The sequence below is a fragment of the Pteropus alecto genome, unplaced genomic scaffold (assembly GCF_000325575.1).
Source record: "Pteropus alecto unplaced genomic scaffold, ASM32557v1 scaffold161, whole genome shotgun sequence".
Classification (NCBI taxonomy): Eukaryota; Metazoa; Chordata; class Mammalia; order Chiroptera; family Pteropodidae; genus Pteropus; species Pteropus alecto.
The window spans coordinates 8857160-8875036 of record NW_006432943.1 but is presented as its reverse complement, the minus strand read 5'-3'; the positions used below and the strand labels follow the sequence as shown (position 1 = coordinate 8875036).

Genomic DNA, 17877 nt, shown 5'->3' with positions numbered 1-17877 from the left:
TAGCCATTTGTTGGCAAGTTAACCTATATATTTCATCTCATATAAAAATGACAGGGAGCCTTAAGCATTAAGTCAAGGAAATCGGATGACTTGTAATCTATAATTACTAGAATACAGAGTTTATCAGTGGTATATATCACTATGTATTGAATATGAAGTAAACAAATCTTCATAATTTTAAATGTGTATTTTCTCTTTAGATTGAAGAAGAGGATGAACTTGAATCTGGAGACCAAGATGATGAGGATGACGAAGATGAAGATGACAGCAAGGACCAGAGTCATATCCAGCTTTAAAATTTCTAGGAATGCTAGAGATCATATTATAACTTTGAACATGGAGTCTTAAGACAGTGCTTTGGTTTGCTTCCACAGAAAATAAAATTTAGAAACCAAGTGGAAAACGTTCACTAATAAGACTATTGATGTATTTTTTAAACAATGCCACCCATGTTGAAAACTCTTAAAACTCTATGTAGAACATACATCTTTTATTGAAATTCATCTGAACTGTCCCAAAATATAATTTGTGAAGAGCTTGAAACACTAAAAATATACCATGTTAAGACATGTGGTGGCAGTGCTATTTGCCTTAGTTCATTGGTTGTTCACGTAAGTTCTGTTTGTTATTTTCACTTTTCAGAATTTATGACTACACATTTAATGTGTTTTGGAATCATTGTTTCTAAATTCATCATTGGAGCTCTTAGCTAATGATTTCCTTTTAAAGAAATGAAGTTGCTTAAAGGCAAGATCATATGGGCTGGAGGTGGGTATAATATATATCATCAGCCCTCGATCCAATGGGACCCCTAAGATGAGCAGGATAAGACAGTGTAGAATGAGTGCCTTGACACATGATATGGCTGTGTTCTGTACCTAAGAAACAGGATACTGACATAGTGATAAAGGAGAGCCTTTCTGAGAAACTTTTACAACAGTATGTTAGCAGGTGGTTGGTTTTGGTTTTATTTTAAGCTAAACATTAAAACAAATTATAAGTTAACGGCTCATGCAACTCAGATTTAGTATTGTTTGATTATCATAAAACATATTATGTTCCTAGTTTTAAAAAAACTATGATTTATATAATTTATTGGCATTTTTGCTGAATAGGTTTAAGTCAGATAATAGATTTTTTAAAAGCAAATGAGCAATGTGTCGAAATTTAATGTTTTCATAATAAAAATAGATATTATGTTCACTTAATTCCTGGTGGTCATGGTTCCCTTTTTTAGATTTTGAGAGAAGTATTTTATTCTTAATAAAAGATGAGGTAAGTGGAAGTGGTGAGGGGATTTCTTCTCTGAATGTTAAAAGCAACCTTATCATTCAGAACTAATGATTGGGATTCTGTAAGATTGGACAGGGCTAGTTGGAGCAGAAGCAGAAGTCAAGAAGAGTTTAGATGTTTCTAAATTAGGCATTGGAGTTCTTAGCAATGATTCCATTTATTCAAGCAGGTGTACTTAAAGGCAAGACAGAAGATTTGGAGGATAATGTATAACATCTGCCTCCTGGCTTCAGGAATAGTTTGAGCAGTCCACTAAGGGTACAGACTTTTGGAAGAGAAGTGTAGTGTCTTTACATGTCTTAATAAGGGAAATGGCTATGCGTAACAGAGCACTTGTGAACATAGCACCTTCCCACCACTAACCACCACCATCCTGAGATGGCCTTGCCGTCAGAGAAGTACATGACTATTACTGGACCAGCTTAGACTATTTGAAGTCTTCCTAAAGTTGACACCATGTAATGAACAACTAGTTAATGACTTCTTTCCAGGCTAATGTTTTAAGGATAAAAATGGGGTCAGGAGTAAAAATTAGACTTCCATAAATAATAGAATTCCAAAGATCCTTAGAAAGAAACATCTGCAAAATCAGAAAATGTACTCGGGCTGGCCTGGAGTAGAGAATACACGAGGAGGCCTCATAGCTGCACAGCCCAGCAACTTAGAAAAAAATATTGAGTTTATGAAGTCATAATATTTATGATAATGGGTTACAAATGATAGGAAACTCAGTTCAGAAAACTAAGATTTGACGAATTGGAGACAACAGACATAGGAAACTCCTTTGAGATATTTTGCTATAATGGGGAATAAAGAAATGAGCCATAGCTGAAGTAGGATGTAGAGTCAAGTGAGAGCTTTTTAAAAGAAATTACTAAAGGCTATATGCTGATGGATAATCATCTAGCAAAGAGAGTTTACAGTCGATAAACCGATGTCCTTGAATAGATGAGTGGAGACAGGAACTAAAACAAGTGGAGGGGGTAGCCTTAGAGTGGAATGTGGACAATATATTCATATTGTAACATGAGGGAAGACGGAGGGTATGGGTAAAAAGGGAAATCATTTGTTATGTGGTGGTAGGAATGTGTAGAAGTACTCTTATTCTATTTTCTCAGTCAAGTAGGAAGCAGTAAATCAATTGAAAGTAAGAACTGGGGAAAGGGTTTGAGGAAAATGGAGGTATTTGCAAAAATGTCTTAAGTAGAGCTTGGGAAACTAAATTGACCAGGAAGATGTAGTCCAAGCATCTACTTCAGACTTTATCTTCTGTTTCCCTTCCTGAGAGCCCAGAAACCTTATTTTGAAGCCCCAGCAAATTTCTTTCCTGTGAGAAAAGAGTAATGTCATGCCTGGATCTCCAAACAGATTTAGGCCTATCTGGGAAGGTGACCTTGGATCCGCCTTCTCACAACAGTTTCCTTGGCAACTACCATGTTAAGCTACACAGGAAGGCCTTGTGCTGTAAGCTGACTATCTGCCTCATTTGCTGTGAAATCCTCCATCTGTGGAACTGCACCTTCATAGGGAGAGCTGTAAGTTGGCACCCAGACGGACACTGGTGAGAAACGCAAGTGAATCTATGCACATCCATCTTCCTTAGCCATACATGACCCAGGTGGGTCATGGGGGCCAAGGAGCCATATGCTCAGATAAACTTGCTGATGACATGTCGATACTGTACACTCAGTATTTCTGTCTCACATCCATCTATAAAGGTTAATAAGTATTAGAATAAAGTCTATCTTACTAGTTTGATAATCAAAACCTGTGACTGCTTTTGATGCAGGGCAGAATTGGAGTTAGATCCTTAGCTCAATTTGTATCTTCCTGGCTTATGGCCAGAATTCACCCACAGATTCCTTAACTAGCAAACCAATTACCATCAAAGGAAATAAGACCACAATGATCGCCTTGACTAATTGGAATTCACCCCTGGGGTGTGATGCAGCTTTGTGGGGGTGGGCAATATTTGAACAAAACGTTAAGAAGAAGGAAAGAGAGAGACCAGGGGTTGACAGAATGGGTATTGGGCAGGCAATCAGTTGTACCTGCTGTGTGTATGTAAGGCATATGTACAGGATAAAATAGAACCTTCTTTCAGATCTCTAACTGTTGCGACAGGATTGCTGTCAAAAAGTCTCACTTAAAAGTTGACTTTCATGTTAGACAAGAATTACATCACATATCAGATATGTAACCCAAGCATCAAACTCAACCTTCCCATTCTGCTCCACAGCTGCTGAGCACTGATAATTGTTTTTCCCATTTGTCCTACAGGTACATTTAATATAGATGAGCAAATAGATTTGATAAGTGATATGAGAGTAGGCAGACCTAGATCCAAACCCTAGATCCTGCACTTTTAAATTTCTGGGTGTTTTAGTCAGCTCAGGCTACCGTACAAAATAACATAGACTTAGTAGCTTAAATAACAATTTTGTTTCTCAGTTCTGGAAGCTGGGAAGTCCAAGATCAAGGTGCTAGAGAGGCGGGTTTCCCTCTGAGGCCTCTTCTCTTGGCTTGTAGGCAGCTGCCATCTCACTATGTCTTCATAATGACCCCTTCTGGAGGGAGAGAGAAGCTCACTGGTGTCTCATAAAAGCACTAATTCCACCATGGGACCCCACCCTCATGACTGTATCTCACCCTCATCACCTTCCAAAAGCCCTATCTCCAAATAACATCACATCAGGGGTTAGGGTTTCAACATATGAATTTGGGGGAATGCAAACAGTCCACACCATTGAGCAAATTACAGAAACTATAAATCTTAGTTTCTTCCTAGAGCTAATTATACCTGCCTAATAGGATTTTTGTGAAGATTTTTATAAAATTTTAATATATAGGTTCGTTTAAACTAAGTTATGCTATGGAAACAAGTAACCCAAATTGAAGTGGCTCACCATATCCAAAGGTACTTCTTGTTCATGTTCATACCCTCAGCATGTCAGCTATACTCTGCTCCAAATCTTCATTCCAAGACCAGCAATGAAGCAACAGCTTCTGTCTGGGACAGGCAAGTCTCATGGCAAAGGGGAAAGAGATGGCAGAACCTCACAGTGGCTCTCCGACATTCTGCTTAGAAATGGCATCACTTCCATTCACATTTCAGTGACCAAAGCAAATCTTGGCCAAACTAATGTAAAATATAATCTTCCCATAGGAACAGGCCTGGGGTGGGGGGGGGAGGGCAGTGAATATTTTAGCAATCATGCCATCTATCACAGTATATAAAAGTATAACCAGTAAATGTTAGTGTCCTTCCCTTCCTTGTTTTACTGATCCTGCTCAGTAAAGTCATGGATAAGAATCTAGAGTCTGGAGATGGACTGCCTGAGTTTGAATTCTGACTGCTATTTTCCAGCTGTGTGGCCTTGGGCAAGTTATTTAACCTCTCTGTGCCTCAATTTCCTCCTCTATGAAATGAGAATAATAATAATAGCATATATGTCATGGAGCTGTGAATTAGTTATTATTTATAAAGCGTTTACAACAGTGCATGGCATAGAGTTAAGCCCTATATAACTGTTAACCGTGTTACTGCTGCTGCTGCTGCTGTTATTGAAAAAAACCTGACGAAGTCAAAAGACCTGATTTTAAATTTCAGCTTATCATTCTGTTAGTGACCTTGGGCAAGTCACTTAATTTCTAAGTACTGATTATTTCTTTGTCCGTAAAATTGGAGTAGCACTCACTTCAAGAGAGGCCATGTAGGACAGTGGTTAAAAGCGTGGACTCCAGAGCTGGACTACCTGGGATCAGCTTCCAGCTACACCACTTTCAAGCTGTGTGACTTTGAGCAAATTACTTAACCCCTGTATGCCTCAATTTCATTACCTGTAAAATAGGGATGATAACTGCACCTTATATTCACAGGAATGTTATGGGAATTAAATGAATGAATAGTTAATATTTGTAAAGGTGTTAGAAGAGTGCCTGGCACTTGGGAAATGCTCAATAACTAGACGGCACATATAAGAAGTGCTTGGTAAGTTTTAACTTATATTCTTTCCTCAGGATTTTGAGGATTGACTATACATAGGCATGAGAGAGCTTTATTTAAAGTACTAGTCAAGTAAGAAGACTTAGGAATCTGCAGTGTAGACTTATATGGCTATGTTATTAGTCTTAATCAGCTTAGTATGTGCAGGCAGTAGTGAACATTTTCTTTTGAAAGTCTATTCGGTTCAGAGCGACCCCTTAACTGCCTCCTGTAGGTGAGAATGGGCCCTGGCTGCTACGTTTGTAGCTTGTGAATTACAGAAGCAAGAGCTGACACTAGGCCCTGCTTCCGGTATGACTGTGTACTTTACATATCACTTTCAGGAAAAGCTTTCTGCCCCAAGATAAGCCAAAAAGTTTGGAGTCATCTGACTGGTTTAGATCTCCAAAATAATAAAGCCTTGAATATTTCCTGTAAACCTGGACTCTCTAATCAAAATACTTTTGTCCCTGATTTTTGCTTTGCTGATTATCTAAAGACTCATCATCACCCTTGTGAAACTAATAATCGTGGGAAAGTTACTGTTTTCCCACCATGAGAAGACTAATGTAATGGTCATAATCCTGGTAATCAGAGTTTCTTTTCCTTTAAATACTTGTGTGGTGTTTTTGTTATAATTTGGGAAGCCTGTTTTCTCGCACTCTTTGCCTTTCCTTTTTTAAATATTTCTGTCTTGGCTATAGTTGACTGGACTGGGGGTTGTACCCCTGAGCCAACATGGGCCAAATTCTCCCTCCAGGAATTTGTGTTTGTATTCTTTTCCAGCTTAAACCAAGAAGATGTGAACTGGAGAGCTATGGAGAAACCGTCTTCACCAGATATGGGACAGAGAGCTGAGGAAATTTCTTATGCAGAGTAGAATAAAGCAGAGACAAGGTGTGGTTGAAATGAGAAAGAGATGGGGGGACAAGCATACCACCCAATACCCCAACGTCCTCCATCCTATCACATGGTTTTAGTTATAACACTAATCACTGTCTATAGATGTTTGTGTCTGTAAGTGTGAAGATAGTGCATAGAGGGCAGGACAATTGCCTTGCTTGTCATTGACTCCCAGTTCTTGACATATAGTGGGGATTCCCTAAATATCGATGGACAAATGCATTCTATTTACTTGTTCATAATCAAGTTAAAAATCTGAGGGCTTGTGTCCCATTGTTGCAAAGATCTCGTTATCTGCTTTGAGTTATTACAGATTTAACACCATTATAGTGACAAAATAATTTTATGTGATTAATTTTGAAGCCTGAAACTAAAAATAATAAGAGCCTGCATTCCATGGATGGGTTGCATTATAGCACCCCTTTGAGAAGGCCAAGGCTCCAAGTAGAGGGGTCTGGAACGATTTCTCCCAGCCATCCCTGGGTTATAATGATGAGCCCTTAAGAAAAGGACAGGGGGGCAACTACAGCTTGTTCCTGTCTTCACCGCAAAATCCAGGAGCCTATAATTGCTTTGTTTCATATGTGACTTATATTGAACATAAATTATGCAAAGGAAATTTCCTTCAAATTGCCTTCCAAAATGTTCACAGGAAAGCCCTTTATAAGTATGTAGCTAATTAACATGGCATTTTTGTGCCATATATAGTAATGAAACAATAAAATTTTTTTTATATTATCCCCAAATGCTTACTCATGATAAATCTGTTTTGATCATGAGTATCTGGTTAGATATTTAATCTTTTTGTTAATTTGGAAATAAATAATTCCCCGTCTTAGTTAAGGAAAATATGTATCCGTATAGTTCATGTTTGTTTGCTGTCTACTAACTTCACCTTTCCTGAGTCAAAAATTTTCCTATTGGTTAAAATGCCATTTAATAAATTCAAGCACACCTTGAATTTTTTTAAATGAAAGTGTGTCTTATGCCCATTTCTTCAGTTTCCTTCTTTTTGAGTTTTTAAATTTTCGTGTGTATGTATGTATGTGTGTGTGTTAAATACAGATAAGCCATTTGGGAAGGAATTACTGTTTTTTTAGAGAAGTCATTTTCAAATGATGTGGCAGGATTTTTGACATTTTATAAGCCCTTCTGACCTATATTTAACTTACAGAGGATTTATTTATAATGATGAACTCTTAAGGTACAGAGCATGGGGAAACCACAGCTTGTTCCTTGTCTTCACTGCAAAACCAAGGATCTGTGGTTTAACTGCTTCACAATATTTACGTTTATTTGGGCAAAGACACAATTACTTAAGTCCTCTGCTGTGAATTCTCTGCTGAGTTGCGCTTTTCATATTTTTTCTTTATTCTTTCATTTGCTTTGTATTAGTGTAATAGTGCCTATTACCCTAAATAATTTTAAATTTTTCCTTGTTTTCTTTTTAAAAAGGAGGTTACTTTTGTTCAAATTGATTTGAAATCCTTTGGATGAAAATGGACCCATTGCTAGTCACTGTCTTTAAAAGTTTTAATACTATCTATTACATAACAATGGAGTCCTCATTCAACTAATCTGATTCTTTATATCATTCTTTACATTTTAAAAAATCCCGAAAGTTTTGGGCTTTGGTCTCTATTTTTTTATCCCTCCTATTTTGTGTACCCAAAATTGCCCAAACCAATTAAAGTAAAATATAATCAAATTGTGACGGAAGAGTAAGGCTACACAAATAAAAGTTGTACTCTTTGTTAACAGTATATTAGAATAGAAAATGACCTTGGAAGATCGTTGTATTATAGACATCTACACACTGATATAACTCTATCCCTGTTATTAAAGAATTAGAGAGGGGGAAGTCTTATCTCTTCAGCATTGATTACTGCATTAGCCTCACCAATTATCTCTTGACTATGTCTAAATGATGATAATTTTTTTAAAGGCTTGAAATATAAATGTTTCCTGTTGGGCACAGGCACAGAAACTGAGCCTACTGTTAATCGCCTGCTTATCCAATTGTCTGTAAATGGAGATAAAATAACCATTAGGACCTTTTCCAAGTCCTAGGATATTAGATGAATTTTTTTGCAATGAGTGCCGCAGTAGCTTTCGGTTTCGAAGTCCCTGCAGCCATAAGTTTGATTTCAAGCAGCTGATAGCTTTCTGTAGTAGTGGATTAGACGATTTCTGTGTTTTTCTTATGACCACATGAAATTTTTATTCAGTTTTTATTTTTTTAGTAGATCTTGATTTATTTGAGGTCTTCTTAATGACTTGCCTCAGCCAGAACTGGCTAGGAGGTTTCACTTTGTATGACAACTTGGTATAGTGGGTTGAGATCATGAGATCACATTTTGCTCAGTGGGAAAAGGTATCCTGCTCAATTAGTGGTGTCTGCCATGGGAAAAAAAATGGATATTAGTGATAGGCATCTACCTCATGTAAGCACAGTAGCCTTTAAGCAACTTGAATAGCCACTGAGTTACCTCTAATGCGTCAAAAATGAAAACTTTTCCTCTCCCTCTTAGGCTGAGTTAATGTGGTCTGAGAATTTAACTGAAAAAAGACAGATTAAAAAGAAGAAAGGAATACAAATTTATTAATTTTTTTATATTCACAGGAGTTCACAGAAAAATGAAACTTAAGAAGTGACTAGACTTGAGGGTTTATATACCATCTTAACAAAGGAAAGGGGATTCGCGGTTCAAAGGACAATAAATTTGGGATTAGTGACTAGGATATTTATGGGAGAACTAATGGAAGATAAGGGTTATTTTAGTAAAGCCTGTTTATGCGAACTCATCTCACTGTCAGCGCTCAGTCTCTGATGATAAGAGTGCTCTTTTCTTCCTGGCACAGTACGGGGATGTCTTCACAAAGGGAAATTTATGCCCTGCTTTTAGGCAGATAAGAGGAAGGCAGAGAACTCTTCCTGTAGCCGTTGATTCTCAATTGCCTTCAGCTCAAAATAATCTCATGCCAAAGTGGCATATTGTGGGGTGGCACATCCTGCCCCACTACAAATGCTAACCTATTTTTTCAGAGTGAGAGATTGCAGTGTAAGAAAAAAGTGAAAAAATTCCCTAGCTCCTTAACTTTGATTTTGAAAATGTTTTTCCCTCTCAGATAGCCCTTGGGTGCCAGCAAGTCTATAAAGCAAGTGAGTTAACTTGCATTTCTGTTTCCTTTCTTACTGCAAGAGCTTTTGTGATGTCTAAGACTCTGAAAGACACAGAAATATTTCAAACCAGAGAAATGCCATATTAAATCTCTGAGGTTGCTCTGTATTTGCCCAGCTGCGGTTTTTCTTCCTTTTCTCCTGTTTCTCCATTCCATTGTAGCACATGTGTTGGTGATGACAGCCCCATCTGTTTGAGAATTTCCTTTTCCTCTCGTGGATTCTTTCCCACATGAAGTATAGTGCGGAAAAGTCCATGTGGTACAATTGTAATCAGGATTTCTATTTCTCCTTTCATTTTACAACTTTTCTTAATGTTTCTGTATTATGTCTAGAAATATAATAATATACCCATTCTTGTACTGCAAGATTCCCCTGTGTCTGCTTCTTTTTGTCTTCCAATTTAACCTTCATACTTAGTGCTATGCTGGAGCTGGTTGTTAATTTTTGAGGGATTTTGTGGGCTGGTTTTTAAATACGGCCATTATTAGAAAATGAATTATATAAACTTAGAATTAAATAAATTTCGTTAAAAACAAAGGTAATAAGTACTCTAAACTCATCACTTCCTAATTATTTAATATATCTTATTATTATCTATGCTCTTGAGGATATTTATGCCCATTATATCTATCCATATGAAGGAAGTGCCATGTGATGGTGTGTGCTGCACATCCTTTCCAACTCTGTGTTTAGTGATGTCATGGCAAAATTACAAATCAGACTTTATTTTCCCCAGAGAGCGGGGTTGTTAAACAACTGCCAGCATGCCACTCTAAGCCCACAAAATGCTGCCAGATCATATGTCAATTAAGGCAAATCCTCATTTTTGTTATGCCCAACATCATTCTTCGTTCTTCCAGTGTTAAGATCTGTGCAACCAGTTCATAGAAACGTTCCTATCAAGTCAAATGCTTTGTCCTTTCAACCTTGTCTAAGCAGAATAGTTTTAATTTTAAGGGTAGGGTAACATCTGTTTCGTTAAGTCAGTTAATTTCCTCCTTTTGAGTCAGCTCTAAGTTCTTTGTTTCATTTGCTGCACTCAGGACACCACTAAAATCTTTGAGTGAGGCTCTGTCAGTCATTTCATATCAAATTGAATAGTTGCTGGATCTTTTCAATAACAGTTGTCTGCCTAGTCGGCTATAGTTTTAGTTTCTAATCTGTGCTCTTCCAGTATCACCTCTGCCAATTTACTCTCTGGGGACACTGTGTCAATGAACTTATCTCTACTTGGAGGAGAATCTGTTTAACTGTGAAGAAAACTGGTATGTTTTCATTTTTTCCTGCTAGAACAATCCCTTTCTGAGCCTTTTCCTTTAAGATTTTCCAATTTAGAATTATTCTGTTACATTCTGGCTTTTCTCTGTCACCCTGTAGTCCACAGCTCAAGTGTTGAAAACCAAATCAATAACATCAGGATCACCTCAATAGTCTGAGAAGAACTGTAAGAATTAAAAGTGTGAATGACCAACGTCAGAATCCTTCCAGATTTGAGAATAGGAGATTCCAATCCCTAGCACAGGGAGAAAATGCAAAAATAAAAGACAGGACAGGGCAACATATGGCAAATTCAATGGCTTCCCAATTTTGCCTGATATTGGCTTTTAAAAAAATCTTAAATGTTCAGAGATGATTTAGAAGTGGTGCTGTTTTATTTGTAGATAGCATTGAGAAATTGCCTCAGAGTTGTAGGGCACATACCAACATCACTTTCCTGGTTTCGTGAAACTTCCTCATGAATTTCATTTCTAGAGGAGTTGGTGATTGAGATGAATCCCATAATAAAAATAGGTTCACAAGATACATCATCAGAGGTGACTGACCTAGGCCTGGCAGGTGTGAGTCTGAGTCTCCTCCCAAGAGAAGGGGGCACTAAGCACTTCAACTTACACATCTCCTCGGGGCTCCTTAGTTGTGGAGAAGGTGAGGAAGCTAGTGCTGTGAAGTGCTCCCTTTGTGGGGAAACCTGGAGTAGTCAGAACTTGAGGTATTGGGGAAAACCTAGCTGACATGCCGAAGTGGGTTCCCAGGTCTCCAGGTACAGAGCTTCCTTCATTTCTCTCCACTATCTTGGACCGGGTGGAGAGTGCGAGGACAGAGCCTCTCAGAGCTGTGCTCCCCGACACAGGAGGCATCGGAGTGGATGAACTTTGTCTAGGAATGACAGGCACTGGTGGAAGCTGGAAGCATGCCACCGCGTTGACAGCGAGTCTAATTATATCTGGCGCTCCAAAAACACTGGAAGTCCGCAGAGCTAGTAAGTCAGCTGCCTTTCTGTCAAAAGCATTCTCTGGTTTCCCTTTCAATCTTTGAATTGGCTGTAAGTAGAAGGACAGAGACCAAGTTAGAGAAAGCACTTTCTGGCTGAAATACTCAGGCAGCTCCAAGCCAATTGACGGAGTTTGACCTGTAAAAGCTGCAGTAGAAGGAGGGGAGGCAACTGTGCATGTGTGACTCCTGCAGAAAATAAAGGGGGAGCCTCAGGCTGGGGTGACATACAATAGGTAGGTGTGGTTGAGGTTGGGCTAAAAGAAGAAACTAGGTGGCTTTTGCCTGATTGATCTGCCTACATTTTGCATGCCATCTGTCCTCTCAGCTACAAATTTAGAGCAAAGGGAAATGAGTCATGAGGATGGGTCCATATCGATGTAGCCCAGTAGAAAGGTCCTAAAGTGTCCTCAGGCCCTGCTGTATCCTGGTCACTACCACCCACCACTTGGGTCATTTCCACACTGGTGCTATGACTAACCAGTTAAGATGGACTAGATATTTTCTGTCCTTTCGTTTTATTTTTCCTCTTTTTTTATCAATGTGATGTGACAGTAGGACATTTTCAACAAAGAATTCCTTACAAATATGCCATATTACCAATATCTCAGGATCAATCAATGTCCTTTCATTTGGCCTAGTATTTTTATGTCCTTCTTGTCTCTGTTGACCAATCACAGGCCATATACCTGTTAGAATACTTAAATGCCACAAGCAAATGTGAGTAAGTCAAAGAGTTTTTTTTTTTTTTGACCCAAGTTCTGTCAACTGTGTTAAAGCATGAGTTTTAGCCTGCAACTATCTTAGTCATTCTGCCCTAAATGACTATTTTTTTGTTGGTAGTGGGTGCTATTTTAGTCTTAGGATTTCCTTCAAGATGGTACTAAAATTCCAATGGTTAATTTCAACTTTAAATCTTCTAAACTTAGCCCAATACTCAATTTTTCAAGTATGACAGAGGTATTTTATATGAAAAAAACATTTATTCTCACTGAATCCAAAACATTTCTATTTAGGTTCAGTACACAAGAAATTTGAAGAACTCAGACACATTCAAATTCTACCAGTCCCTCAATATTATCACTGTTTTAAGTTTCTACAATTCAAATATGGACATCTCTTGTAAATTATCTAAAGCCAGGGTTCTAAACCAGGAGCAATTTTGACCCCTAGTGCAGTGGTCCCCAACTATTTTGACACTAGGAACCAGTGCTCCTGTGAGAATCCAATGCCTGATGATCTGAGGTGAAGCTGAGGCAGTGATGCTAGTGCTGGGGAGCGGCTGCAAATATAGATGAAGCTTAGCTGATTCTCCTTCTGTTCACCTCCTGCTGTGCTGCTCAGTACCTAACAGGCCACAGACCACAACAGCTCTGTGGCCTGGGGGTTGGGGACATTTGGCAATGTCTAGAGACGTTGGTTGTCATACGTGGGGGTAGGGGTGCTATCAGCATCTAGAGGGGACAGCCCAGGGATGTTGCTCTACATCCTACAATGCACAGGACAAGCCAACAACAGAGAATTATCTGGCCCCAAAATCAATAGTGCCACCTTTGAGAAACTCCGATCCAAGGTAACCTATTATTATTTTTTTTTTTAGGAAAGGCAATACGTTACCGACTTACCAGCATGTGAAATACGTAGTAGCTTTTTCTGTATCCAGGACTGCTGTCACTGCTCTCATCTGACAAACCAAGCACCCCTTTCTATAAAAGAGCAACGAAATGTCTTTAGAACCCCAATTTTCTTTCAGTCTGTTTCTTCCTTTCCAAAAACAAAGGTTGGAATATTTCAGTCATACTCTCCAAGCAAGGTATAAAATCACCTGTCTCTGCTCTCTTAGGTAATAAAGTGATCATAAATGATTCATCTGGATTATAGACTCTTATAAATACCAATATTTAAACATTTAAAAACGTGTTTGGAAATATCTGTAAGTGTTGCACACTTCCAGGTTATCCTAACTAGAGCATACTAAACACAATTTGCATTTTATTGATAACTTGGGACTCTGTAAATACCATCTATCTGCTGCAATATTGTGACAGCCACAGGAGAGTGTTCAGGGATAGGTCCACTTGCCCCTGCCCTAAGTGATCCTAAATTGAAGTTCAAAGTCCAACAAACTTTTGGTTTGTGACAGTGGGTTTTTTTTTGTGTTGCTTTATGTTGTGTGTGTGTGTGTGTTTATTTGGTCTCCTGACAATCAGAAGCTCTGACTGTGGATTGGCACAGATATTTATGGAACATAATTAATGAATCTTTTAAGGCCAGTCCCAGAATCTCTTTGAACATGTCCAGTCAGGGATTATTTGATTAAGAAGAATGAAGAAAATTAATGAAATGCAGTCGGTAGACAGGATTCTTAAAACATCAAAACTCAAAGGGAGGGAGAGTTCGTTGTAGCTAAAAGGCAAAAGAAGGAGTCCTTGGTAGTGGAGAGATTGAAAACATTATTTCCAAGTTCCTTTCCAACTCTAAGATTCTATGAGGCTATGACTTCATTTTCACTGACGGATCCCAGTTGCAACCACAGGCAATCAAGATCCCAAAAGCTGTTTTTCTAAGAATGTAGCGGTGGCTAGAAGCAATTTAAAATCAGAAAGAATGTGTCTGTATACATGGGGGAGAAGAAAATGAAGCAAGACCACAGGCAAAGAGAAAACACACAATTACTATAGCTCTTTTTCCTAGAGGAAATCATGTAAGTTGATACTATAAATGTTTTATATTCAGGGCCATAGATTAAAACAGTATAGGGTATCATTCTAAATAGTTATTATTCTTTAAAAGGAAAGAAAATGGCACAAGGACATGTATACAATATATATCAATTTATCTTTTTCATAAATAAAAAATGCTTATTATATATAAATGACAAAAAGATATAGATATTGCAGATGATTTATGTAAAGAACAAGAAATTGGAAAGATATTTCAATTGAGAGTTACATTGATGTTGGCTATTTTTTGAATTATTGGGATTTTAGAAGTGGAGGAAGTTCACAATATTTAATATACTGGCGTGGTCTTGATGTCCTAGCATCTTAAGGAAGCTAACATTGATGGCTCCATTCTCCCATCTCTGCCTCTCTTGTTTCTCCTTCTTTTCTCTTCCTCACAAATCTGAACAAGGGAAATCGGGAGATCGCATGCAGAAATTCTACCTGCCAGGCTGCTCTAAGATACCTTACTTTCAACATTAAGAGAGAGCAAAGAAGCAGGCTTTGTGAGGCCACTAAGAATACTGGCTGGAGGTCAGGAAGAGTGCACTTGATTTGTCAGCTGGGGCAATGAGAGGTGTTGACGTGAGCAGAATTTATGTTTCACATGTAGGGAAGTGGACAGTAATTGGCCTTTCCATATGGCAGCAGTCCTGAATCTTAGAAGTCCATGGATTTCTAAAGGCTCTACTTGAAATTTTATGCAAAATGTACATGTGGGATAGAAGATCCACATAGATTTTAAAGGGAGTACAATGACTCCGAAAGAGGTGAAGACAGTGGCATAGAGCATGTCAGATAACCCCGGTCCTCACCGTGTCCTTGAACCCTACGTGGTGTCCCCAGAGCACTTCCTGTTGAGTATCCCCATGATGAACAGAATGAAGCGCTGAGTCCAGACTTGACACTTGAGAGGATATAGTGACTGAATCCATGAAATAAATGCTGAACTACCCGGTTCTACCACTTAACTCTTTATTTCTTCATCTATCAGAAAGAAGAAAGGGATCTGTGTTTTATTCTACTCTGTACCATTAAAGAATATTTTTAAAAAGAGAATATAATCATGTTTCTATACAAACATAAAAGGAACAAGTGTCAAGGATTATGTTTAACTCATTAATTAATGAGAAAACTGGCAAGATATTACAACAGTTAAAAAAAACTCAAAATACCACACTCAAAGACAAAGGTAGAGATAATGGGGATCAATGCACCATTAAATTGCAAAGTCTTTCACAATATTTCCTTATGATGCTTTTGTTCTTAGGATGTTTTCTTTGAGACAGGCCTCATATATTAGTGACCACCAGTTTGGCGTGATTTGTGGGGCCCTGAGAAGACTCTTTGCTATCACCCAGTTCTTACCTAACTGCTTGCAAGGTACCTGAATTTCCACCCTGGCAGCTTAGTCTTTGAATGGCCCTTAATTTACGTCATTCTGAATCCCTACAAAGAGCAACATTTATAAGGTGCCTGAAAGTGCACAAAGCGCTTCCGTGCATATTCACACCTTCGTTTCTCACAACAACCTATTTTATAAGTAATGAGACTTGGGGACCTGCCCGAGACGACACGGGCCTAGTGACTGATGCAGTGGGGACTTGCACCCAGTTCTTATGATTTCAGAAGATGCCCACTTCCTGCTATGCTAATGTGCCTTAAAAGGCCAGCGCTTCTGGGAGAGGTTCCACTGAGGGCAGACGGAGGCCCAGGAAGGTGATTCACACTTGTTCCCAAAGTTCTCGGACACAATCGTCAAAAATGATAAGTTCATTCAAAATTCATATCTCACACATGTTTTGAGCCCCTACCTTGCTCCAGGCACTGGAGTCATAGCGTTGAGCAAGGCAGATAAAGTCCCTGACCTTGAGAACTTAAGTTCTAGCAGAGAAGACATATGTCAAATAACTAAATACGCTATGACTTATTTGAGTGTCGGAAAAGTGCTACACAGAACTGCAGGAGCCAGCATGAGCGTACCTGGGATGATCTGCTTTAGGTGAGGGTGGGGAAGGAGAGTCGGGGAGGTGCTGTGCAAGTTGCACTCTTGGAGATGACTAGATATTAACGAGGCGTTGGGGGAGGAGGAGGACCATGGGGGAGGGGTGGAAGGAAAAAATATTTCCAGCAAAGGGAACAACATCATGTTGAAGACTCTGAGTCAGATACTCAGATCTCTATCATTCTCCTCTTCTATCTCCCTCTGTGCCTATGGCCTTTTCTCTCTGCATCATCAAACAAAAACTTAAACCTAAATATTTCCCTGGGTAGAATGTGTTGTGCAGATATTCTTGAGCAGAAGAGCCTCCTTCTCATCTAATTTAGACTGCCCCGCTGCCCCCTTGAAAGGAAGTAGAGTCAGTAACTTAAATACTATTTCTGAAAATGTACTGACTCCTAAGTTACTTTTAGTCACCTTTCTTTTATCTATTTCTTGAAAGAGGCAATGGATATAAAAGGGTTTAAGAAGGGGATATGAGTTGACGTAACTAATCTTATCTCCAGAGTTTCAAAAATCCAGATGCTTTTAGACCCAGCAGAGCATGACTGTGTCCCTCCAGGTGAACCCAGAAGCCCACAAGGGGAAGTGGGAAGGCAACAGCATTACTCACCGTCTGAAATGCAAGAATTCCGTGAAGAAGGACCAGAAGATTCACATACTGAGCCATGCTGAGGTGCTGAAAGCACAAGACACTTTTTTATGCATACAAACAAACTCGCATGTACAGATGTACGTGATTTCTCGATCGTTCAGTCTTTATTTAACACCACCTGTGCGCCACACAAGCAGCAAAGCACAGGGGCCACGACGGCAGGCTGGGTTTGAAATTCTGACTGACCCTTGCTAGCTGTATGATCTGGGGCAAATTATTTAACCTTTTTGTGCCTCATTTTTCTCATCTACAAAATGGGGATAACATGAAAAGCTATTTCAAGCGTGGTTATGAAATCCGAATGAGGTAGTGTACATGAAACATTTAAAATAGTGTACAGGACACAGGTAGCCCTCCATGTTTTTAGCTTTTATTGTTAGCAGCACGCCCTGAGCTGGACGCCAAATAGATATAGAGACAAATAAAACAAAGGCCTGGCTGTCGAGGAATTCATAGTCTCTTTTAAGAGGTTAAATGAAAGGAGTAGATTTCTGCTTCTGCCACTTGAGCCCTACTCACAGTGCTTATTCATAAAATATTTGCTGAGAGTTTCCATAAACAGGATGCAACTCGGGGTGAATTTCACACAAACAGTGTCCTGAACAGCTGTCTAGGTCAAAATATGGAACTTTCAAAAGCAAAAAAACAAACCACAAATGCCTAAAGCAGAAATAACTAATAGTCATATGGGGCCTAGGAAATCAGGCTCTGGTTGACTTGACACCATCAAGATCCTGGCTGCTCTTGACCTGTATCACCCCAGCCCGTTGCAAGATGGTGAATATATAAGTGTATTCATTTACATATTATTCGTCATGCACAGAGGCCCTTGTGGTATTCTCTCGGGATCCTGACTGAGCAGTG

General features: G+C 38.9%; 1 protein-coding gene across 2 annotated transcripts in view; it reads left to right on the top strand.

Annotated features, from left to right (window-relative positions):
• Positions 1-572, top strand: part of USO1 (USO1 vesicle transport factor) — a 68043-nt gene extending 67471 nt beyond the window's left edge. For both annotated transcript variants that reach the window (XM_006907643.3, XM_015586093.2), the window contains one exon: positions 201-572. In XM_006907643.3, the coding sequence (XP_006907705.1) occupies positions 201-296 (96 nt within the window). In that variant the 3' untranslated portion in view covers positions 297-572. The remainder of the gene's footprint in view (positions 1-200) is intronic.
• Positions 573-17877: the final 17305 nt, after the last annotated feature.